This window comes from Doryrhamphus excisus, linkage group LG21, assembly GCF_037039965.1.
Source record: "Doryrhamphus excisus strain RoL-2023G ecotype Guam linkage group LG21, RoL_Dexc_Guam_v1.1, whole genome shotgun sequence".
Taxonomy (NCBI): domain Eukaryota; kingdom Metazoa; phylum Chordata; class Actinopteri; order Syngnathiformes; family Syngnathidae; genus Doryrhamphus; species Doryrhamphus excisus.
In genome coordinates, this window is record NC_136377.1 from 1,675,986 (window position 1) to 1,701,028 (window position 25,043).

Consider the following 25,043-nt stretch of genomic DNA (forward strand, 5'->3'; position numbering starts at 1 on the left):
CCTATGGACAATTTGGAGTCGCTAATTAACCTAGCATGTTTTTGGAATGTGGGAGGAAACCGGAGTACCCAGAGAAAACCCACGCATGCACGGGATTGAACTCGGGTCTCCTAGCTGTGTGGCCTGTGGCTAACCACTCGACCACCGTGCAGGTCAATATTTTATTATTCTATTTTTATTGTTTTAATGTCCTTCGTGTGTCAGTGTGACAGACTTGGAACAGAACTCATTCATGAAGATGGGATGGAACTACAAGAAGTATCCTGATTTTGCGCTGTTGGATTGCAAACAAAGCGATCAAACGTTTAAGACCGTAGCCTAAAAATGTCGAAATCCGTACTTAAATTGGGCAAAACAACAAAACAGCCATTTTTCTTTTGCCATCAGGAGTCGGTGTAAACGTGGAGGATACAATCAGTGAGACTTAAAGCCTGAAATGTCTATGAGGTTACATGAATATCGAGTACTACATACAGTATATATACAGTACAACGCATACGCTGGTGCAACATGAGCGATAACCGAAAAGATGTCCAGATTTTGTATTTTTTTTTTTGTGGCGGTATTTGTGATAAAGCGCTGAAGGACGCGTACGGTAAAGCTATTCACACCTTTAGAGGACCACCGCAGCACGAGAGCAGAAGGACAAAGACGGAAGCAAGACGAGGACGCTCGCTGATCGTGACGTCACGCTCCTCGGAAAAAAGGATTTTTGCAGAAGCTCGGGCAGTACCACCATGTGGACACACACACACATGAACATGAACACAACACAACACACACAGGTTTGGTAGCTCTCCACAAGAGACGCTTGTCACACCCCACCCACCCTGCATTATTAATGTCCGTTCCTCTGACCCCCCCCCCCCCCCCCCCACACACACACACACCCACAGCGAAGCTTGCAGGAGCACACATCCCTTCTCATTCATGCCTCTTGACTTCGGAATTGAGTTGCGGTGCGTCCGACAGCAGGGAGGAGTCGGGAGCGTGGAGACGAAGGGGGGGGGGGTGGATGTGTTGTAAGAGGGACGGGGGGTCTGACAATGGGAGTGTGTTTGAGGGGGACGACTTTAGTTCTGCTGCCATCTCCTCCGGTACTTATTCTCGTCACCTGCCAAAGCCAGAACAAACATAAGATGTCATGGTAGTATTATAGTATATAGTATAAAGTATATATAGTAAATACTTCCAAGAGGGACTACAAGCTTTATACCTTTCCATAGAAGGGGAGATAAGAATTTAGGCTGCATTAGAAATGCAGAGGAGAAAAGAAGACAGTCAGAAGGATGAAATCCTCAGATTGAAACCATCATGAGAAGATTCAGTGGCTATCAGAAATACTTCAAATGTGGAATACACCAAAGCCGTGGAATTACCATCCAGATGGTTCCTGGAAATATACTTCAGTGCCTCGTCAAGGAGGATGACCGGGATAGAGATTTTCAGGACCACGATCCACTGAGACCAGCGAAGGGGGGTCACCTGGAAGATCAGCTGGACAACAGAAGCATGGGAAGAGTTAATAAAGCCTCGCAGGAGACCGGGTGCAGTACGGGTGGTCTTCTGTTTGAGTCCATTTCGTGGTTACGCCCATATATTTATGAAAAATGTCATTTTGGTCGGTAAACACGAGTGAAAAATACGGTGAAGATAACTCAGAAGTGATGTTATCTTTTACATTATGCCTCACAAGTGGCAGTGCGCCAAAGAAAAGGAAAGCCTCCACCATGGAAGTAAAAATTAACTCCTTCTGAGTCAATTTAGATATTAAATAAAAGGAAAAAGTAGCCTAATTTTACAACAAAACTAAAGCAGATGTAGCGACCTGGTCTTTCTCACCCTGGACGTGGTCTATCATCAACAGAGTCCATCATGTTCTGGCGTTCCGGGTTTCCAATTGTGGCTTAGGAACAGCACATACGCCTAGCTATATCACTGGAGCTCAAACCGGCTTCCATCGTACCCAGTGCCCAGACACATCAATAAATGTGGCATGACGCCGTTCACTGGACTAACAATGCTGGCCTTTATTTTTTATTTTTGGGTGAGGGCTTTCTATAGGCTCCTAAAACCAATCCTCAAACTATGTAGACACCCACTGAGCGAACATTTAGCTTCTGTTGCTAGTGAAGCGAGAGTTGAACCTGACCTGACAATTCCAACAGTCACTTTAATTGCAAATGCTGATCCGAAATCGGAGCAGAACGCCAACTTCATGCTAGCAGGAGGGGGTGTGCGTTATAAAAAAATACATTTTTACAACCGTTTCAATGATGGGTAGGTACAAAACGTACTAAAGTGCCCCCCCTCCACACTTCCTTCCATTTGGACACACCCCACCTATTAGCGGAGATGGTGGCTTAATGAAGATGTCCCCACAAACATGAAGAAAGAGTCTAAAAGGCAAATACTCACTGGCAGAGGGTCAACATAGAGGATTAAGAAGTGGAGGGACAGCGAAAGGACAATGGCGCCCAGTAGCCAAATATTGACCCAGGGAGGCATTCTCAGCAGGGACTGGTTCTCAGACAAACTGTTGGGGGGGGAAGTTGCATCCATCAACCATGACAATATGACAGGAGAAATGAGGGCTGCAATTTTAAATGTTCTAATTCTCAACATACAATACGTGCAAAAGGGAGGAGGGTACGGGCAATAACTCGAACACCATGGGGGGGGGGTCATTCAGCCCATGGAAGGGTCTGGAAACACGTTACATCATGTTGGGGTAGTACAACAAAAAAAATGTTGGGGTAGTAAAAACTGTGAATTAATTACAATGAATCATCACAACAACAAGGCTGCATGGTGGACAAGTGTTTATCATGCAGGCCACACAGATCGGGAAGACCCGGGTTCGATTCTCCTCATGGCATGTCTATGTGGAGCTAGCTAGCGTACAAGTGCTGCGTGTCAAATGATTAGCAAGATTAGCTGCATGAGAATGAGAGCATGAGAACTGCATGTGTTCTCTGCACCGCTGCAGTATCCCACACTGGACACTAGGTGTCAGCAAAGTTCCATTAATGAGACAATAGACAATAGCCATGAATGCTAACGTGAGTCTATGTAATGTCTGTTATTTCTGTTATTATGGCTACCATATTATAGATAATACCACCAGTGTAAAAGTGACTTTAAGAAGGTATTACATGTCTATACGGCTCTAATAACGTTAAAAGCAATATTTAAGAGTTCTAAATATTAAATTTATAAACCGAGGGACGACTGTATGTCTATTTGCGTCAGGTCACTCAGTGGTGGCGTGCAATGTGTTGCTATGTGGGGAATTAGCGCCCCCCTGTGTTGCGTCGGCGCCCCTGCGCCTTCCAACTCTAACTTGAATGAATGAATGAAAGCATTTAGGAGGTCGTGTATTTTGCCTGATATTTAAGTGGAGTGGTTGGTGACTGCAAAAAAAAAAGGGGCCTTCAATACCGATATCTTCCTTTCCTCCGCAAATGTCTGTTTTCCAAAAGCAAGATGAAGTTTGTTTGCTATGCTCCTTATTTGCCATGGGTGTGTTGTGTGTTCTGACATGGAAGTCGTGCGGTTATCCCTCAGGCGGATGTGTAAGGCTTTGGACAGGGGGCGTGGTGTCCTGCTTGTCAATCATCACCGTCTTACAGTTGACATTTGAGCGTGACATTTTAAAAAAAGAAAGACGACACTGACCTGTTGAGGGCGTTGAACATTTCGATGGTGACCAGCACAGACAGGGCCATGGTGGTGGGATAGCGGGATTCAAACACTTCACAATCGATGCCCTGGAACACCGGGTTGTCCTCGGTGCACTGCATGAAGTGTCTCTGTGTGGGAGGGGGGGGGGCGTACGGTTGTCACCATGTCATCATTGGAACCACAATGGATAAGATTCTTAGGAAGCCAAGGACTCACCAGCTGGTAGAAGGACACCTGCGGCCCCTGGTCATCAAACAGGTACCACCACGTGGCGGCGCTCACTGTTCCGAGACCCACGTAACCTAGGAGATATGAACCACGCCTTTTTGATGTCGTCCATCTTAAGTCATAATAACACCTCTTTGAGTAAGAAGCGTACCTCCAATGGCCAGGTAACGAAAGAAAAGCCATCCCGAGATGAGAGGTTCTTTAGGGTTCCGTGGAGGTTTATCCATGATGTCCAGGTCTGGGGGGTTAAACCCCAGGGCGGTGGCGGGCAAGCCATCGGTCACCAGGTTGACCCACAACAACTGGACAGGTATCAGAGCCTCGGGGAGCCCCAGAATTGCCGTCAGGAAAATGCTGCATCCAAACGCACCTCAACGTTAGCAGTGGAAGCGGATGTGGGCGTGGAGATGGTGGAGATGGCCGTGGCGCTTCTCACCATACGACCTCCCCCACGTTGGAGGAGATGAGGTATCTGATGAACTGCTTCATGTTGTTGTAGATGGCCCTGCCCTCCTCCACGGCGGACACGATGGTGGAGAAGTTGTCGTCAGAAAGAACCATCTCTGATGCCGATTTGGCCACCGCCGTGCCGGAACCCATGGCGATGCCGATCTCTGCTTTCTTCAAGGCGGGGGCGTCATTCACGCCATCTCCGGTCTGGAACCACAAAAGGTATTTGCATTCACGTGGAAGTGGGCTCCATCATGCTGGGAGGTGTTCCTCATGTTTTCACTATGATGATGCTAAAAGTCAACATTATTCCTTCTTTCCTTCTTTCCTGAATTCCTTCCTTCCTGAATTCCTCCCTGAATTCCTCCCTGAATTCCTCCCTCAATTCCTTCCTCAATTCCTTCCTCAATTCCTTCCTCAATTCCTTCCTCAATTCCTTCCTTCCTGAATTCCTTCCTTCCTGAACTCCTTCCTTCCTGAATTCCTGAACTCCTTCCTTCCTGAACTCCTTCCTTCCTTCCTTCCTTCCTTCCTGAACTCCTTCCTTCCTGAACTCCTTCCTTCCTTCCTTCCTGAATTCCTTCCTTCCTTCCTGAATTCCTTCCTTCCTTCCTTCCTTCCTGAATTCCTTCCTGAATTCCTTCCTGAATTCCTTCCTGAATTCCTTCCTGAATTCCTTCCTGAATTCCTTCCTGAATTCCTTCCTGAATTCCTTCCTTCCCGAATCCTTCCTTCTTGAATTCCTTCCTTCCTGAATTCCTTCCTTCCTGAATTCCTTCCTTCCTTCCTTCTTTCCTTCCTTCCTCCCACATTCCAAAAACATGCTAGGTTAATTGGCGACTCCAAATTGTCCATAGGTATGAATGTGAGCGTGAATGGTTGTTTGTCTATATGTGCCCTGTGATTGGCTGGCCACCAGTCCAGGGTGTACACCTGCCTCTCTCCCGAAGACAGCTGGGATAGGCTCCAGCACCCCCGTGAGGATAAGCGGTAGAAAAGGGATGAATGAATAAATGAATAATTCCTTCGTCACACATTTTGTCGGCCTCTCTGCCTCTTTTTGTCACAAGAGTGATGTCCTTCATTCTCCTCACCATGGCAGTGATCTCATCGAAGGACTGCAGGTATCCCACAATCTTTGACTTGTGAGCCGGCTCCACACGCGCGAAACAACGAGCGTGTTTCACGGCTTCTTTCTGGGCTTCCGGGGAGAGGTCATCGAACTCACGGCCGGTGTAGGCCTTCCCCTTCACGTCCTCCTCCTCCCCGAAGATGCCGATCCGTCTGCAGATGGCCACGGCCGTGCCCTTGTTGTCCCCTGTGATCATGATGACACGGATTCCTGCCTCGTTGCACAGTTTCACCGAGCCTATCACCTCCTTCCTGGGCGGGTCCAGCATGCCCACGCAGCCAATGAATGTGAGGCCCAACTGAATTATGGAAGAAAAAGGATTATGATGTTTCATATAAAGTCAAAATATTGCAAGAAAAAAGTTGTAATCAGATGTGAAAAAGTCATAATTTTAAGAGAATAACATTGTAATATATTATAAGAAAAAAGTCATAATATTATGAAAAACAAAACAAAACGCTGTAATTTCATAAAAATTAGGCTGCAGAAAAGTTACAATATTACACAAATAAAGTCAAAATATTATGTCAGGAAGTCAGAATTAGAAGAAAATTACAAGAAGAAAGTTGTAATTTAGAAAAAGCCAGAATTTAACAAAATCAAGTCAAAATATTAAAAGAAAAAGTTGGAATCGAACAAGAAAAAGTGAGAATTTTATGAGAAAAAGGTCATACTGAGGAAAAATACATAATATTTAAAAAGTCATAATATGAAAAACAAACAAAAATTTTGGCAAAATATTTTTAAAAAAGTATTTCAATTAGTCATGCTATGATTAAGACCTACAAACTCTGCCTAGCAACAAGCGACCAGGATATAGAATCCAAGTAATGCCACTGATGTACGTATGTTACATTTTTATTATTATTATTAAATAACTAACTATCTTTAATTCACAACGTTTTGTCAAAGTTGCACACCTACTTTACCTCATAATCTACAAACTTGCTGGAATTCTCCAAGTCCATTTGCTCTTTGCGTGGTGGGTTGTCGCGGGTGGCCAAGGCCAGGCATCGCAGGGTGTCCCTCCCCGTGCCCCAGTCACGGACCTTGGACATGAGCTGGTCCCGTAAGGCCGGCGTCAGCGTCACCTTCCCAGTTCCCACTCGCAGGTACTGACAGCGCTCGATCACGCTCTCCGGCGCACCCTGTTGGACACAACCCTAACTGACTGACTGACGAACGTAACTGATTATAATACGGCATTTGGGACGACGAGGGGGGGTCTGTAATGGTGGTCTTCAAACATACCTTAACGAACATCTTGCTCTGTGAGCCTGGCTTGACTGGCGTGCAGTAGACCGACATGGACTTGCGGTCACGAGAGAACTCCAAGGTGAAGTCTTTTTTCATCAGCTGCTTGATCACCTAAAAGATGAGCAACAGGAAAAAATAAATATATTATTATTAAGCATTTTCAAACACAAAAATAGCTAAATTACATACATTAAAAATTAAAATACAAATAGAAGATGCATTCAAAGGCATGTAGGCTATGTAGCGTTTTACACTGGCCCACTAGGTAATGTCAGTAATGTTACTATAATATTTGGTGAGACACACAAGCACCAGACTTGATTGCCGCAAAAGGCTTTTATGATGACAAAATAATAACTACAACAACATGGCTTCCTGTTGGTGAAGATGAACGCCCGGCGTCACGCCTCCCAACGACTGCTGCTAATTCTGTTAGTTCCGTACTTCCTCATGTGGCTCACCGAATTACAGGCCCCAGCACGCTCCACCTTGCTGAGTCCGGATAGGTCCGTTTTGAAGACGTTCATCTTCTCCACCAAGGTCGTCAGGGCCGTCTCTGTGGCTTCACCCACTTTCTCGTACACCCCTTTGCCCTGGGAGAACACACAAACACACCACATTCGCACATGCTACATAATCATGTGGAAAAACAGCCTACATATATGAAGAGTGATCGTTACTGATAATTATCAGCATAACAGTTTTCGGCAAAAAAGTCAATATCGGCCATCCGTAATAACATGTATGACAGGGGTCTCAAACTCAATTTACTTGGGGGCCACTGGAGCTCGGGTCTGGGTGAGACTGGGCCGCATCGGGTTTTCCAAAAAAAAACAAACAAAAAAAACGCATTAATTAAAAACAAAAAAAATTTAAAAAAATTTCTATAAAAAAAGCTCTGATAAAACGTTCCACTGTTCTCAAATATCTTACTTTTTATTTTTCTACACAAAATAAGATGAAAAATAAATAAACAAATCAAGAATAAAGAAAATCAATCAATCAGTAATAAATAAATAAATATAAATATAATAATAAAACGGCAAATAATAAAAACTTAAGAAACCACATATAGTTGGTGGGTAGACAAATGATTTTTTTCAGATTAAAATGAACAAAGCATTATTAGAGCCCTGTAGACATGACAAAACACGACTATAGTCACATTTATACTCTTTTTTTATTTACAACATATTGCGCAACTGCAGGGTCTTGAGACACATGCTAACTCGCAAACTAGAGAGCTAGCGACCTAAACGGTAGCCTTCGAGTTATTTCCTTTCAACTTAAATAGCCAAAAACTTACCACTTCCACACGGATAGGGAGGATAACTATTAACAGTTATTTAACCTTTAACATGAACATGAATCAAACGTAATAATTTTTTCTGGGTACATGATACCATACAGCATCCATATCAAACTTGCGCGGGCCATTATTAAACTTTCATATCAAGGCGGGGGCCTCAAACTAGTGTGTTTGAGACCCCTGATGTGTGATATTTATATATGTATGATACTCTGAAGTTTACCAGAGGTCAAGGAGAGAGTTATTAGGAAAATGACGCTGCTTTTGGTCAGAGTGACCTTTCTCCAGACTTGATACTGAATGGCACCCCAAACACACCTGCAATAATTCCCCCCCATGTTCCCTCTGGTGTCAAAACATCTTGTCAAGGAGAATGTTTAAACCCCCCCACCCATGGTGAGTCATACAAGCAAAGTCCCTCTAAAAAGGTGCTGGTAAGTGGAGTGGGGGGGGGGGGGCGCCCTAATGGCCAATCATTTGTTTGTGTGACAGCACAAAGCAATAAAGCTGCTCTCCTTCCTGCCCGAGCGCCACCAGAGTACTCCGTCACATAAAACACATTAAAGTGGTGGTAAACATGGCTGTTTTAAACTGTGGAGGATATGTACCGTTTAGGCGGCGTTATCCGTGGCCTGACTCGCCAGTGTAGTTACCAAGATACGGTGGCGATGACAAAAGAGGTGAGAAAAGCAATTTCAACCAGAGATCAGACACAAGGATAAAATTAGCTCCACGGCAGACTGAATGTACAAGAAGCAAAACGACATCATCTTGTATGTGGGTGCTTTTGTTGCATGTATGGCAACGACGCTGTACTTATTATTATGTCCATGATGTGTGTGTGTGTGTGTCTTTTAATGACCTCATTGTAATCCAGTGAGGAGTCATTGCACATGGAACACACAGTGGCCAACTCCAAAAGTCCATCATAGTCTCCACACTGGACGGACCTGTCTCCTTTCAGTCTGCAGCAAAAAAAAAAAAAAAAAACCACACACAAACAAACGTGACTCGCAAGTGAAAAACACTTCCCAGTCATTAATATTTATGGCGGGAGACACCGGTTTGTTTAGCATTGCAGGGCTCAGCGGGGGAAACAATAGTTGCGCGGCGGTAAACACTCTTTTTGTGTCTGTGTGCGACTGCGAGAGCGTGTGTTCTGGAAGCAGCGCTTAGTTGCGTGACGACCTTCCCAGTAGAGAACACAGTCGTTGCTAGCAAAGCTCCCACACACAATAAACCCACACTGGGCTGTTATGAAATCGACGCTTCATGTAGTCACATGTGTAGCTAAACAAACAACGTTGTTACTATTATATAATATACGATATTATGTAATAATAAATCAATTATTTAATAATATACACCCTTGATTGAAATTTTAAGGAATTGACTTGAGGTTCTACGTAAGAGCTTCAAAACGCAAAAAGAAGGAACAGGAGTGAGACAAAAACATTTTGAGTCAGCAATTTAGTGCAAATAAGCACTTTAAAATTCAACATTTGGACTCAATGTCATTTTCTGTCATGACCTTTTGAAGACCAACGTGATGGTATTGTTGATCTGCATAAGCAAGGCCTCTCCCAGAGCGCCATTGCTGCGGAGTTCGAACACGGTAAAAAAAAGTCATTTGAAACTTCTTCGAGCATCCTGTAGGTTATGGAACAAAAGAGTCGAGAAGTAAACCTCCAAAAATGTCACCGATAATGAGCCGACTGTCCATCAACAAAACACGGGACGATGAAAGAAGGTTTTTTTTTTGCAGGCGGTCCGATAATAATCAGACGGCATGAGCGACAAAAACGTTTTAAGGAGAAAAAAATGTCTTCAAACGGCCTCGTCTCCTTCAATGACACAAAATTGACTATTTGGAATTTGCATTAGAGCACCAAACGTGGGACATTGAAGGGTGGAGGGGCCGGCTTCATGATGCTTCAATGGAACAATGGAGCTTCAGGTTGTGCAGGGGCGTCAAACACTAAACATGTCTATGTGGAGATGTTGCAGGGGGCATCCCTCGTGACTGAAGGCCCTCGTCTGGATGGTGACGAGTGGCTGTTCCCAAGCAGGACAACGCTGCACTTCAATGCCCGCCTGACAAAGGACTTCTTCCAGAGGAATAAGCTCACTTTTTGCATGTTCCCCTGGTTTAAATCCCATGGAGAACATTTTGGGATGGATGGCAAGGGAAGTGTAAAAAAATGGACATCAGTTCCAGAGAGAGTGGATGCCCTCCGTGAAGCCTGGAGCAACATTCCCGTCTCGCCTGAAGCACACCTATATCAACTTTTGAGGTGATTAAAAATGGTGCAGTCCTTCTTTTGAACATTTTATTTCTGTCTTACATTTCTGCCTTAAAGTTGAAGAGCCCACTTTACTGTACTGTGTAAGGCTTGTTTGCAATAAATTGCATAATCAAAAGTTTGGTCTCACTCCCATTTCTTCTTTATGCAATTTGAAGCTCTTTAGAGTGAGAATAAGAATTGAATTTGAATTTCTAAGAAAAGAAAGGACATAGTCTTGTACTTGCAGACTTTAGCACTGTTTGTGTTGTATGATGGAAACTCACATTTGGCCTTCGGGAGCGTATGTGGATCCTGTTATGGAGAACTCATGCAGGGCGCAACTTGAATCCTGCACCTTGTCGGCAATGAACATCTGGGGGGGAAGGCAAGAAAAGAGTCTGATTCTTCACTGCCTTCGCTTTGAATATGACAAGCACAGATGGTGAGTTAATTACGTGTAAAATCAACTTTGCATGGTCGGTAGATGTGTACTGTCCGTTTCAATGACAATAAGTAACTTTTAGCTGATTAATTCATATGGAGAGCTGCAACAATTAATCTATCATCCAATTAATCAGCAGCTATTTTGGTGTTTGATTATTTAAAAAAGCAGATTTCAGGTATGAAAAATGTTTCCACCGAGGATGAAGCGGATACTTTGATATTTTACATTTGGTAAAGCAACACATTTGGCTATGCGGTTTTATACATGTCAAGAAAAAAATATACATAAAATACTTAAAATGTTTTGTTTGGTTTTCCTCTTCTACTGTTATTCCCCACCCCCAAATATTGGAACATTTTTTCTTCTAATGTTGTAACTTCATTCCCATAATATTTCGGTGTTTTACTTGGAATATTATAACTTTTTCCTCATCTAATTTTTCAACAAGTGTTTCCTGATGTTATTTTACGGTTTTAAAATAATGTCTAATGTTGCAAATTTCTGCGTTTTCATCATGATATTGCAAATTCATTCTTGTAAAATTACTACTTTTATTCCCCGTAAGATGACATCAGATTATATGACATTCTCCGACTATTGTAACTTCTTCCCAGCCTAATTTTCTAATGTGCAACCTCATAAAATATTGATATTTTTCCCATGAGATGACAATCAAAGGCAACGAAAAGGAATGTTATTGCAATATCAGCGGAACAGAAGGGTTGGGTCGTCCTGACACTGTCAAGGCACCACGTTAAAAGAAAGTGCTTCATTGTCGCTTCGTCATCTGGTTAACTAACAGCGACAGACAGGGATTTGAATCAAAGGCTCCTCCTGCACATTCCCAAATGTTCCAAATGACGAGGAGACACAGTCCCGTACCTCTTGAACAGATCAACAACTGAACAGTTGGGACTCCCACAAGCGCGCACACACACAGAGCAGCACAAAGCCGGAAGAGAGAAATATAATAACGTTGTTCCTTTTCCCCTCACTATCTCATCTGCTGTGGTCTCCACGGAAACAAGGCACAGTGTGATCCATGTGACTCAGTGGTAGTGCCACAAGACCGGATTCATCTCCTCGCTTCCTCTGGGCTTGTGTTGAGATGTGTTTCAAGGGAAAACGGAAGTCCATGTCAGGATATGAAGGTGAATGCTGGGGTGCCCTCCAGGTTTCAGTGTTATTGGGACCACTCAATGGAAAACCAGTCCAAGTGCAAAGCATGAAATCATGGTGGAACACAGTCACGTTGTTCTGGGCTGCAAGGAGGGATATGATCATGTCTCTAAAAAAAAAAAAGCCAACACGTTGTCCACTTAGGCTTGGGTCGGACACAATCATGTTGTACATTTCTTATTACAGGGGTGTCCAAATTGTGGCCCACGGCTGCTTTTTCATTGGCCAGCAGCATGTTAAATAATGTTCAAGTTTCCATGTTAAAGGGGACTTTTCTGACCTCTAGATGTTGTTCGAATGTAGCATTCTGGTGTTAAACCATGCCAAAGTTTCAGATTATGAGGTTTGCATATTTGGAAATGAGCCCTGAAAGAAGTTCGGGATGGCTCGGAACGCTCGGTTTCAGAACACCGACTCACTGACTTCCTTATATGGGCACAAAGTGTACTAGCTGTTCGCTGTACAAGCTGAGTGGGACCAATCCCATCGGAGGCGGGCTATGGGTGGAATAAATTCAAACAGAATTTGAATTTGAACAGCTGGAATAGGTGCAGATTCTGGAAGATCTAGAAAGCTTTCCGTGTGTAGCTGCTCTGTAGGAGTCCACAACTCAATAGAAACGGCCGAAAAATGAGCAGAATAGGTCCCCTTAGTGTTGGGCGTCGTGGTCTCCTTTTTGAGACCACCTCCTTGCAACGCCCCCTTCCATGGAAACATGGAGAATGGGTCAGATGACATAAAAAGTGCTTCTTCCCAACCCTGGTTGGATGTGACGTTGTAGTATCAACATCATGTTCTTTATGAGGCATGTTTGAAATACGCTAAAATATGAGCATTCTTCCTTCAAAAGAAGGGAAAGATAAACACAGAAGAAGGAGGATCTGAGAACATTGGTATGAATAATTCAGAACTTCCCACATGACTGAAAAACGTTAAAGATAATATTGTGCGAGGCATTTATCCTCATATAAATTTGCGTTATGTAACTGTAACCGAGCTCTTATTGAATTAAATCAGTCGGGGGTGGGGCGCGCGGAGTGATTACTAACATCAATAATGCACTTTGGACAATGCTAAGCTTGCGTCTTTGGATCGTTCTGTTCCGCCTTGACTGTGCCCAAGCGCAGGGAGCAGGGGTGGGCAAACTGCAGTCTGTGGGCCACATCAGGTTCATAAGTGGTTACTGGAATTAAAAGAGGCGAGCAGTGTGGATTGGAAAAACGACTTCTACGACTGCTTGGGACGACCCCGTGGCTTGCAGGGCAAGGGAGTTTTATACTATGTCTAGCCGCTCCCGAGGGATGTGGAAGTGGTCCCACAACAAATTGTTGTGCAAGCCCATGGCTCCGATCAGTCATCATCATTCAGTATGACTTGGCTACACATTTTTTGTTGCATTAATATGACGTCAAGGTAAGACATTTTTGTCATAGAAATGTCGGTATTACTCTTTTGAACGCATATTGTTTAGAGAATCTTCACTTACATAACCCTGATAAATAACCAGAACACTGAAATCAGACCAGAGCTGGGCTCACACATGTCCATATAAACTGACATTTTCATAAACATAATTTTTTGGGGTCTCAAATTTTATGACAACATTGGCTGAAGCGGGCACTGGACATGATATGAGTTTGGAGATTGCCACTTACTCGACAAACGGACATTTGATTGGTGGTGAGGGTCCCCGTCTTGTCAGAGCAAATAACCGATGTGCAGCCGAGGGTCTCCACCGAGGGCAGACTGCGTACGATGGCGTTCTTCTTGGCCATACGCCGGGTGCCGAGGGCGAGGCAGGTGGTGATGACAGCAGGGAGACCCTCAGGGATGGCGGCCACAGCCAACGCCACCGCTATCTTAAAGTAATAAATGGCCCCACGCACCCAGGAGCCCCCGTGGACGGGGTCCCCGAAGTGACCGATATTGATCATCCACACCGCCACACATACGAGCGAGATGACCTTGGAGAGCTGCTGGCCGAACTCATCCAGCTTCTGCTGCAGTGGCGTCTTTTCCTGCTCCGTGGCCGCCATCTGATTGCGGATTTTTCCGATTTCGGTGGAGACACCGGTCGCCACGACGACACCTGTAGCACGGCCAGCAGCAATGTTGGTGCCCTGCGAAGATAAGAAATGGAAATTATGTATCATTCCATTAACATAAACCAAGTGATAGGAGTTATTAGTGGAGGTCAATATTGGATGGAAGCCTGATGGGAGTCAAACCTTGCTTAGTTTTTTCCGCATTCAATCATCACACTACATCATTTTTTCGTATGTGGAGTCATTTGTCCGCTTAGCTAGCTTATAGTTTCTTGCTTTACAGCCGGTGTGTTAGAAGGAAAACAGAAAGCGTTTGGGGCGTGTGACGGCGGTGGACACGTACGGTAACGACTGTTATCGTCTTTCCTGTACGTGGTCAGTATGATTTGTGTAGCAGAAATTGTGAGCGGATTTTGCAAACAGGACATCAATAATGATTAGCTCATATCAATAAAAAACATGATTATTATGGTTATTCCTGTATTGGTCTCAAACATGCGGCCCGTGGGCCAAATGTGGCCCACAGGACACTAGTTTGAGGCCCCCGCCTCGATATGAAAGTTCAATGTTAGTGCGGCCCGCGCAAGTTTGATATGGATGCTGTATGGTATCATGTACCCAGAAAAAATTATTACGTTTGATTCATGTTCATGTTAAAGGTTAAATAACTGTTAATAGTTATCCTCCCTATCCGTGTGGAAGTGGTAAGGTTTTGGCTATTTAAGTTGAAAGGAAATAACTTGAAGGCTACCGTTTAGGTCGCTAGCTCTCTACTTTGCGAGTTAGCATGTGTCTCAAGACCCTGCAGTTGCGCAATATGTTGTAAATAAAAAGAGTATAAATGTGACTATAGTCGTGTTTTGTCATGTCTACAGGGCTCTAATAATGCTTTGTTCATTTTAATCTGAAAAAAATCATTTGTTTACCCACAAACTATATGTGGTTTCTTAAGTTTTTATTATTTGCCCTTTTATTATTATTATTATTATTATTATTATTATATTTATTACTGATTGATTGATTTTCTTTATTCTTGATTTGTTTATTTATTTTTCATCTTATTTTGTGTAGAAAAATAAAAAGTAAGATATTTGAGAACAGTGGAATGTTTCATCAGAGCTTTTCTTGTAGAAAATTGGAACCAAAGCGAAGTTTTTTTTAATTTTTTTGTTTTTAATAAATGCGTTTTTTTTTTGTTTTTTTTTTGAAAACCTGATCCCAGTCTCACCCAGACCCTAGCTCCAGTGGCCCCCAAGTAAATTGAGTTTGAGACCCCTGGTTCAAAGGAAGCTAAGAAGCTAATAAATGACTGATGACACTAGCGATGCTGTTGTACTCGTCTCTACAAACTGAGATTAGATATATATTTTTTTTAAATCATAAAATTCCAATCGCCTTCGCCGCTCCAAAATGCGGTTTTCTTTTAAATATCAGATATTTGAGAAGTTAAAATTTCCACAATTTGGGTCGCCGCTCGTCAGCGAGGGGCTGATGGCGGGCCAAACCCTACGAGACGCTCTGGTGTTTCTCCATGTTGTGTAGCACAAGTCAAGAGTGCGAAAAGTCGAAAAGTTGATGGAAAATGATGCCTTTTATCCAAGATGAGAAAGCGAGTACTTGTTTACTGACGTTTGACGACAAGCCCGTGCGTTTGGAGACATTACCAACGATGAAACACTTTAACCACGACGACATCAATCATAAATAAAAGTATGAAAACGTTCACCCGTGACGCTGCGTGACCTGCGTTTCATTTCCATGTGTGTCATTTTCTTTACAAAAGGCCAGAGGCTATTCTTGTTCCGAGATGGGAAAACTGAGCGGTTGATTTCAGGTCATGTAATGATGAAATATGCCTTGCGCGGTGAAATCCGTAGGAGTACAAGTTGTTCTTGTCAGTCAATGAAATGTTGTAATTGACCTGTTTTGTTCAGTTGGGGAAGAAAAATAAAATCTGTATGGTCCTAAAGGTTGGGGGGGGGGGGGGTGCATAGACAGCTTGTCCTTATTTACGTCATGCTTGGCTAAAATCACGTTAGCGATTCAAGTGGTGCGCTTACAGAAAACAGCATGTTCTTCTTGTCTTGATTGACGGCTCTGGGGTCAGGAACTGGGTCCGTGTGTTTGATGATAGACACAGACTCCCCTGAAGAAAAGATTGTACAAGATGTCCAAGGGAAGTGACATCAAGAAGAACAATAGCATGTGTTCATAGTAGCAAATACTCCTAATAGCAAAAAATGTGCGCAGAACAAATTAGCTGGGTGCCCAAACGGTTTTCATACAATCCCGTTGAACTTTTGGAACATATTAAGTGAGAAATGAGGATTGCCTGTGAGGATGGACTGGTCCACTCGCAAGGTGGTGGACTTGATGGAGGTCACCCTGATGTCTGCAGGAACCTTGTCACCAACTGAAAAAAAGAAAAAAAAACATGGCGTAGCACTCAGCTGAACACGTAAATAAAGTCATTAATTTGGGTTGGTCCCGGGGCAATAACCCTCTGAACCACCGTGCAGATGTCGGCGCTGAAAAGGGAAGTTGGTTATTTCCATTTATGTATGATGTTAGGGTTAGGTGTGGGGGAGATGGCTGGGGGCGTCACGCTGGCCAAGGCCTGACTAGCCGAGTACGAGAGAGAGAACGCCTACCTTTATACTCCCTTTGCTCTTTCCAACTCCGCTTTATACCGCCATTGAGGTATTAATTATTATTGTGGGTACCAAAAGTTTGTTCACTTCCTGCTTTCATAATTTTTTTTATTGAATTTTTTTTTATTTAAATTTTATTTTTTTATAATTTTTTAGAATTTAATGTGCCTCGTACCAAAGTACAAGGTGATGTGACCATCCAATGACATAATGGGTACCATAGTAAGTGTCAATATAGTGATATATATAGCACATCATGACTGGTTCAAGACTCTTCATCCTTGTATTTAGCAAACATCAACTGCTTGTATTGTTTCTTGAATTGGCTCATCGTTGTGCATTGTTTGATTTCCTTACTCAATCCATTCCATAGTTTGATTCCACATACTGAAATGAAATGGATTTTTAACCTAGTCCTAGAATATAAGTGTTTCAGAGTCTTGCATAATATCCTGGCAAAGTTGACATTCATTCACATGCGGCATCACCGTGACTCGCGAGCGAGAGAAGCCCAGCGCAGGTTTCCATCTCTTCAGGTCTTCTGTAACGCCTCACACCGTCCTGACAACCCGACCACGGCTCTCACCCCAATAAAAACCTCAAGGAAAGTTCCAGCGGAGGCGCAAAAAGCGGTGGTCCGCATTGTACCTACCAAAGGGCAAGCATGCTGCCGGGATGGAATTTTAAAGTAAATATCCATTTTATTTTCTCTCCTTTGACTTATTTGTGGTAAATTGTGTCCATTTCCAGTCCCCTCCCTACACTTCATTTTAGCCTCTTCACATCAATTTCCAGTGGAACCAACCTTTGGTTAACCGGGGGAGGGCGGGCGGGGGGCTGGAAATTCAATGAAATGAAGGAGAATATGACTTTATTTTCTTTGTCGCCAGTTTGAGGGGGGATCACGGTGGATTATCGCGCACGATGACTGCGTATACTCATATCTCTCGGCATTCTAAGTGAGGTTTCCATGCAAATTTCCCAAAATATTTCATTTCAAAGCATCCATAACACAGATATATTTTGACAAAATCATCAAAAGAGAACAATTAGTGATATTAGTGACAACGTATATCCTCACAAGATCTGCCAAAAAAAAACTTCTATGTGAAAAGCACCCATCAGAAGCCTGAAAAAGTAAGATCTGCCGACTTTGGGGCGCAAATGTTTTATATACCCCTCCAAAAGTCCTTTGAAATATTAATGTTTATCATCTTCTAATAAGTTTGAATATGAAAAAAAATCTTCTATTTCCTGAACTAGATCAAGCCCTTTCTTCCTCGGGGAGTATTATCACGCGAGCAGTCAATCAACGCTTTTATTGGAATTGGTCAAAACATAAGTGACACTTAATATCGTTAGCGCTTTATTACTCACATCTTTGTGATGAAAATGGCCCCTGTTAGCTTTCAATCGGCGATTGGCGATGCTGCTGTATTCGTGTCGTACTCGTGTCGTACGCGTGTCCGTACCCGTGTCCGTACCCGTGTCCGTACCCGTGTTCGTACCCGTGTTCGTACCCGTGTTCGTACTCGTATCTACGTTTGTTGTGACTGTGAAAAAGGTTGTCACCTTTGCTAGATTTGATTCAAATAAAATTATTCCAATCGTCTTTGCCACTTCTTTGCTCCAAAGTGCGGTTTTATTTTAAATAGTAGATATTTGAGAAGTTAGAGTTTAAAAAATTCCACAATTTGGGTCACCGCTTGTCAGCTAGGGCTGATTGCGGCCCCCACAGCCAAACCAGATGAGAACCACTGCCTGGCTTCAAAATGGACACGCGACAAGACACACATTTAGGAATAATGCGAGGTGAAATTTGATCAAAACGTGGAGACAAATCAATACAACCTAAACGAACTTCCAGAATAAATGAAAACTTCTACAGGAAAATATGTTGCTATACGAAAATCTTAAAACGGCCAGACGTCCAAAACGTCAAAGTCCAGGAGACCAAGAGGTCTTTCTAATCTGGTCTTTCTAATAAACCATAGTAACAGTCTATATAGTGATATATATAGAACCAGTCACGATGTGCTATATATATAACTATATTGACAGTTACTATGGTACCCATTATGGCATTGTTTGGTCATATCACCTTGTACTTCGTTACAAGGTGCATTATTTTAAAAAAAAAACCTTAAACTGTATTATGGAAAGCAGGAAGTGAACAAATGTAACAGTTACTGATTGTAAAAGTACCAGATGGAGGGGTAGGATTTAATGAGCTTTGCTTCTTCCTACTCCTTTTTGGACATGTGGAACTGTGAACTGATTATGGGATGCATTCAATTGTAATCTGATGCATGTTCAAATGAAATAAAACCATTACCATAATCTCAAGTTCATTGTCCAAAACATGTAAAAAAAATCTATCATTTTAAAACAAAACATGATATCACTCACTTACAGTATATGATCATCTATGTTAGAAATCAACATTTAATGGTGTTCAAAGGAACCAAAATGTCCTTCCTGAGTAATGTCTGGGCTTCAAATCTAACATATAAATGCAATAAAATAATATATTGATATAAACATCCTCCACGGGTAATGGAGATTTTTCAAATGAAAAATAAAGCCGTTGCCAAAGCCCCTGGATGGATGCGTAAGGCGGGTACATAAAAATATTCCAAAATAAAAAGAAACCAAGTTTAACTTGCAGCCGCCAATAAACAGCGGTTGGTTGATTTGCATGAGACTCGCGCAGCGGCAACCAGGTGGCGGAACACCTCAACCCGCGCGAACGCCGGAGTCGCAGATGTAAGAGCGAAAAGAGAGCAGGGGTCGTTGTCGTGGTGACGGTGGGGTGTTGACAGCGTCTGTGAGGGTAGGCGGTGGAGTGGAGCGGTTCGGAGGCTTCACTACCTGTGTGGGCTTGCCTGTATATCTTGTGTGAAGGAACAAGCCGGCGGCGACAAGCCCGAATTCCAAAGAGGTATTGGTCACAGGCACACAAAAGGGGGGGGGGGGCGTATAAAGGAAGTCACTCCAAACGTTATGTAAACTAGGCTCTGTGATCTGTCAGATAAACTACTCTTGAGGCGCTTTGGTCAGTGTTGTCCCAAAGGATTGCAATCTACCTGTGGCAATATGCGTGGTAAGAAGCAGACTTAGTGCCATCTAGTGTACGGAGTCGGGACCACACGCTATATGTTTATGAGTGACGGCAAACAGGTGGCGCCAAATCTATTATATAAATATATGAGAAAGTGGGCGGTTAGCGCGCAGACCTCACAGCTAGGAAACCAGGGTTCAATTCCACCCCTCGGCTATCTCTGTGTGGAGTTTGCATGTTCTCCCCGTGCATGCGTGGGTTTTCCCGCGGTACTCCGGTTTCCTCCCACATTCCAAAAACATGCTAGGTTAATTAGCGACTCCAAATTGTCCATAGGTATGAATGTGAGCGTGAATGGTTGTCGGTAAAGTGACTATGGGGGTGCTATTTCAAATTTAGAGGGCTCTAATGCTTGAAATATATTTGTAAGCCGGTTTTCTCCATTTTTTAGTCAGGAACAGATATTTCCCTGAAACTTAGCTATGTTATTTTGCTGATTACTAAACCTTTTTTTTCTGATGAAAGACGGGGGGGCTGCATGGCGGTCGAGTGGTTAGCGCGCAGACCTCACAGCTAGGAGAACAGGGTTCAATTCCACCCCTCGGCCATCTCTGTGTGGAGTTTGCATGTTCTCCCCGTGCATGCGTGGGTTTTCCCGCGGTACTCCGGTTTCCTCCCACATTCCAAAAACATGCTAGGTTAATTAGCGACTCCAAATTGTCCATAGGTGTGAGTGTGAATGGTTGTCGGTAAAGTGACTATGGGGGTGCTATTTCAAATTTAGAGGGCTCTAATGCTTGAAATGTATTCCTAAGCCGGTTTTCTCAATTTTTTAGTCAGGAACAGATATTTTCCTGAAACTTAGCAATGTTATTTTGCTGATTACCTTTTTTTTCTGATGAAATCTGATGACGATGAGTTTTTTGCAGGATTGTCGTGAAACCCAGTCCCGTTATAATGAGTTTATGAGCAAGAGCGAAGAGGCCAAATGACATCATGTGTACTTTAAAAACCTCACTTCATGTCTCATCCGTGTTCCTGCCACTCTGTGCTCATTATTGGAAGCAGCCTGAGCTGACTCACACATGGGGGGCTGGGGGGGTAGGGGGGGGTCTCCCGCAAATCCCCCCAAACTATCAGGCGAATCACAAGCCGTGGAGCGAAGGCGATGGATTACGGTCCAGGCTAGCTTACTCGGACGGGATTTCGCCTTGATGTTAGCTTCACGCACGCCAAGTCTGGCACAAGACAGATGTGCCGGAACCAGAGTGGCAGCAGGACTATTTTTAGACCGGACTGCCCACACGCAGGCCATCTTACAGCAAGGGCTGTGTGTGTGTGTGTGTGTGTGTGTGTGAGTGAAGACCTGACAAACATCCAGCTGCGTCCAGGTGGCGAGACTGAGCGTATGGAAATCAAAAGGAAATGGAAAAGCTGCGGACGGTTAAAGCGGGCTTTAAATACAAGGGGAGGTTTACTCCTACAGAGCTACACACATACGTACACAACTGGACCGTAGTCCTGGCACCTGCAAATCCGGGGGAAAGACTCTTATGTAATCCGGTTGTGTGATATTCCAGTGGTATTTCCAGACTCATGAATGGGCGTCAAAGTGTGTGGGAGTGAACGTTTTCTGTGCGGGTTTCTGACAGCAAAAAGCGCACCCGGAGCTGGGGGGAAGAATAAACGCTTACCCGCCACCTCCACGACGTCTCCCGGAACGATTTCCCTGGCTTTGATTCTCTGCACGGCCTTCCGGTTCATGCGGTACACTTTGCCCATTTCGGGTTCGTATTCTTTCAGAGCCTCGATGGCGTTCTCGGCATTCCGTTCCTGTTTAAAAGGAGATGAAGCAGATAAGAGATGGTTTGGATTGAACGCATATTTGTGTGATAAGGAAAAATAATCCTTCAGTGGACTCAACTTTTGAGTTGAAACAAATGTTGGAACTTGGTTTTTGTTTAAAAAAAAACCATAAAAACGGCATAAATTGAATTTAACAGTGAATTTTCTGTATTGTTGTGCTGACATCTTTTCACTTTGGTCTGAATACATGAATGCATAAAGCGGCGTTGGAGATGCAACCGCACGGCCGCTAGCCGTTCTTAGCAATAGTATGAAACCTCTCGCAAAAGCCTATCTCACCTGCCAGACACCAATGACGGCGTTAGCGATGAGGATAAGGAGGATGACGACAGGCTCCACAAAGGCGGTGGCGGTCTCCTCCCCCTCCTCAAACAGAGCCAACACCTAGACAAATATCAAGTAGACAAAGTTACATCATACACACAACAGCCGAACCCGATGGAGCTTGAGGTGTGTGTTTAGGAAGAAAAGGCGATGCCCACGGCTCTTGGAGGCCCCCCCCCCCCTGCCGAGAAAGCCTACTTCAGGTAAAATAGGTAGAAAATGGATCCGTATGATATGGTATTTGGAATCCTGTTTACACTTACTTCAATGCCGTTACCTTGAAATACTCCGAACTCATACACTTCATTGGTATTTGGTTTGGTTTGCATAAAAGTTTCCATGGTCATGTGATAGCGTTAGCCAAGAGCCGTTCACAAATTGTATGAATTCATCTAACGCAGCATTTAAGTTCTTGAAAAAAAGCATTGTTTTTTTTTCTTTCCATAAATAGACTTAAAGACCACAAACATGTCAGACTTCAACATAATGAGAAGATGACAAAGTCAAATATTTAGCAAATCCGTCTGTAAAACGAAGTCAACCATGCAGCGCTAATTAGTCCAACACACAATCATTTGTAATTAGTAGCTGGTCATTCATCAACTTTGCTGCAGGGATTAAATCCAACCTTATGTTTCTCATAAAACACATGTTAATGGGACTCGCCATGATTGGAGGTTCCAGGGCCGTACAGTCAAATCTGCTTTTTCTGAACTTTGTGGCTATTTTTAGCGAGTATTCAGACCGCCACCGCTACTACTATGCTACTAAATGTTATTTGTCCTGATGGTCTTAATATTTTGACTTTATTCTTGTAGCATTTCTGCAACCTAATTTTCCATCATTTACATTTTCTTTTTTCTCATAATAACTGTCAATATTTCAATTTTATGCTAATAAAATTTTATTTTTCAACATAATAAAAGGTTATTGTGGCCGCTAGATTACAACCATTTTCTTGTAAAATTACTGATTATTTTTCAATTTTTGCTGATTTTTTGTTTTATTTTTTTTAACAATTATTGAGCACAAGTTATAAATATATTTAATTATCTTAATATTTGTTTTGACTGTTATATAAATTCATGATAGTGACAAGAACTATTTTTGTTATATTGTTACATCACCTTACAACTTTCCTATCTATTTTAAACGAGCAAAGAGTTCATTTGGAATACAGGAAGTGAACAAATGTCTTGTATCTTGGGATGTCCAATAGAGGCTTTTTTGCAGAAAACCGATATCAGCCAATAACAACATGTGCCAACATGCGGCACTTCGGACACCCTGGCGTGTGGTTTTCCTTTTGTTCCATTCCGACAGCAAATGTAATGAATGAGGAGTGTTGCATTCAGGGGTCCCTCAAGTAACTGCAGCAATAAAGTTGCTTTAAAAGTCATTTGAATGCCTCATTGAGTCCCAATTAGAAGCGGATTGCAAATCTGCCATTGGTTAGTAAAACCGCTGGGCCATTTTATACATCTGAAGCTTCCTTTTCTACTTAAAAAAAAAGACATTTTAGGGCCCAATGCTCTATAATTACTGCAGTACTTGATACGGTGGATGGACTCAAACCGTGTGTGTGAGAAGCACAATCAAAGATTTGCTGGCTGATGTTTGGGCGTATTCTAAATACGAGACAAATCAACTCAGGTTTAACCTAGCTTTAACTTTCAGCCACGCTAAGGATGTGCAAATACTGTATGCCGTTAGAAAAAGTTGTTTGGGCATGTCATACATCACAGCTTGGCTTCGCCGCTCCACTTTACCAGCGTATTTACAGTGAAAAGTCAATCTAACATAACATGCGGAAAATGAGCTCTTCCAGCCTCCGCCTGCACGCCGAGCTGCGAGAGAGGCCATATTGTGTCATACGCATTTTTAGAGCAATTTTCCTACTTTCAGAAATAGCTAAAAGCAATTCCATTCCAAAACACCAGAGACGTGCTGTAATAGATGGAAAAAAAAAAAAAAAAAAAAAAAAAGTTCATATGTAGTCAGGATTCCCCCGCTCCACCCCTTTCCTACCTTCACCACTCAAAAAGGACTTGTGATGGATGGTCGGGTTTCCAAAGGGAGTCTCCCTGTTCCCCTTCCTAAAAACTGGACCAACACTGGATGAAGAAATCCTCTATGGTACACGTTTCCACCAGTGGAGCTTGCATTTGAACGAGGGTAAAACCGATACCGATACCAGCACTGTTCCCGATAGCAGAAATTGTGTGGGAGGGGTTTGCAAACCACTTGTCCACTGTACGGCCAGCCTTGGTAATGGTAATGGTATTATTTCATTTGAACATGCATCAGATTACAATTGAATGCATCCCATAATCAGTTCCCAGTTCCACATGTCCAAAAGGAGTAGGAAGAAGCAAAGCTTATTAAATCCTACCCCTCCATCTTGTACTTTTACAATCAGTAACCGTTACATTTGTTCACTTCCTGCTTTCCATAATACAGTTTAAGGTTTTTTTTGTTTTTTTTTGTATTTTTTTAAATAATGCATAGCATAATATATAGCACATTATGACTGGTATTACCAGTTACCTTGTATTTAGCAAACATCAACTGCTTGTATTGTTTCTTGAATTGGCTCATCGTTTGATTTCCTTACTCAATCCATCCCATAGTTTGATTCCACATACTGAAATGCTATGGCTTTTTAACGTAGTCCTAGCATAGAAGTGTTTCAAATGTACATACTTCTTCCCTGAGATCATACTTCTCCTCTCTTGTAGAGAAGTATTGGATGACATTTTTAGCTAATTGGTTATTTTTAGCCTTATGCATTATTATTTTGGCTGTTTGAAGATGAACTATATCAGCAAGTTGAAGTATTTGTGATTTTAGAAATAAGGAGTTAGTATGTTCTCTGTAGGCTGCATTATGAATTATCCTTACTGGCCTTTTTTTTTGATTCTGTACTCTTGCTGCTGTGCAATGCAAATTTCCCCACTGAGGGACGAATAAAGGCATATCTTATCTTATCTTATCTTAATATACGCTCGGCCCTACTTACAAAGGAGACGCAGGCGGCGAGAAGCAGGATCCTGACCAGAAGGTTTTCAAACTGCTCCACCACCAGCTCCCACAGGGACTTCCCTGCAATGCACAAAATACAAACCGT

General features: G+C 42.9%; 1 protein-coding gene across 2 annotated transcripts in view; it reads right to left on the reverse strand.

The window, feature by feature from the left end:
* Positions 1 to 864: 864 nt before the first annotated feature.
* The window catches only part of atp2a3 (ATPase sarcoplasmic/endoplasmic reticulum Ca2+ transporting 3), a 35,366-nt gene continuing 11,187 nt past the window's right edge, over positions 865 to 25,043 (reverse strand). The window contains exons 3-22 of one of the 2 annotated variants that reach the window (XM_058086869.2): positions 24,936 to 25,018; positions 21,872 to 21,976; positions 21,421 to 21,559; positions 16,347 to 16,427; positions 16,075 to 16,160; positions 13,625 to 14,089; positions 10,630 to 10,718; positions 8,923 to 9,025; positions 7,213 to 7,344; positions 6,746 to 6,862; positions 6,424 to 6,642; positions 5,457 to 5,792; positions 4,349 to 4,569; positions 4,064 to 4,266; positions 3,901 to 3,986; positions 3,679 to 3,812; positions 2,419 to 2,536; positions 1,380 to 1,497; positions 1,217 to 1,247; positions 865 to 1,114 (exon numbers count right to left, since the gene is read on the reverse strand). In XM_058086869.2, coding sequence (XP_057942852.2) covers positions 1,243 to 1,247; positions 1,380 to 1,497; positions 2,419 to 2,536; positions 3,679 to 3,812; positions 3,901 to 3,986; positions 4,064 to 4,266; positions 4,349 to 4,569; positions 5,457 to 5,792; positions 6,424 to 6,642; positions 6,746 to 6,862; positions 7,213 to 7,344; positions 8,923 to 9,025; positions 10,630 to 10,718; positions 13,625 to 14,089; positions 16,075 to 16,160; positions 16,347 to 16,427; positions 21,421 to 21,559; positions 21,872 to 21,976; positions 24,936 to 25,018 — 2,840 coding nt within the window. In that variant the 3' untranslated portion in view covers positions 865 to 1,114; positions 1,217 to 1,242. The remainder of the gene's footprint in view (positions 1,115 to 1,216; positions 1,248 to 1,379; positions 1,498 to 2,418; positions 2,537 to 3,678; positions 3,813 to 3,900; positions 3,987 to 4,063; positions 4,267 to 4,348; positions 4,570 to 5,456; positions 5,793 to 6,423; positions 6,643 to 6,745; positions 6,863 to 7,212; positions 7,345 to 8,922; positions 9,026 to 10,629; positions 10,719 to 13,624; positions 14,090 to 16,074; positions 16,161 to 16,346; positions 16,428 to 21,420; positions 21,560 to 21,871; positions 21,977 to 24,935; positions 25,019 to 25,043) is intronic. The other variant, XM_058086868.2, reaches the window with a different exon arrangement.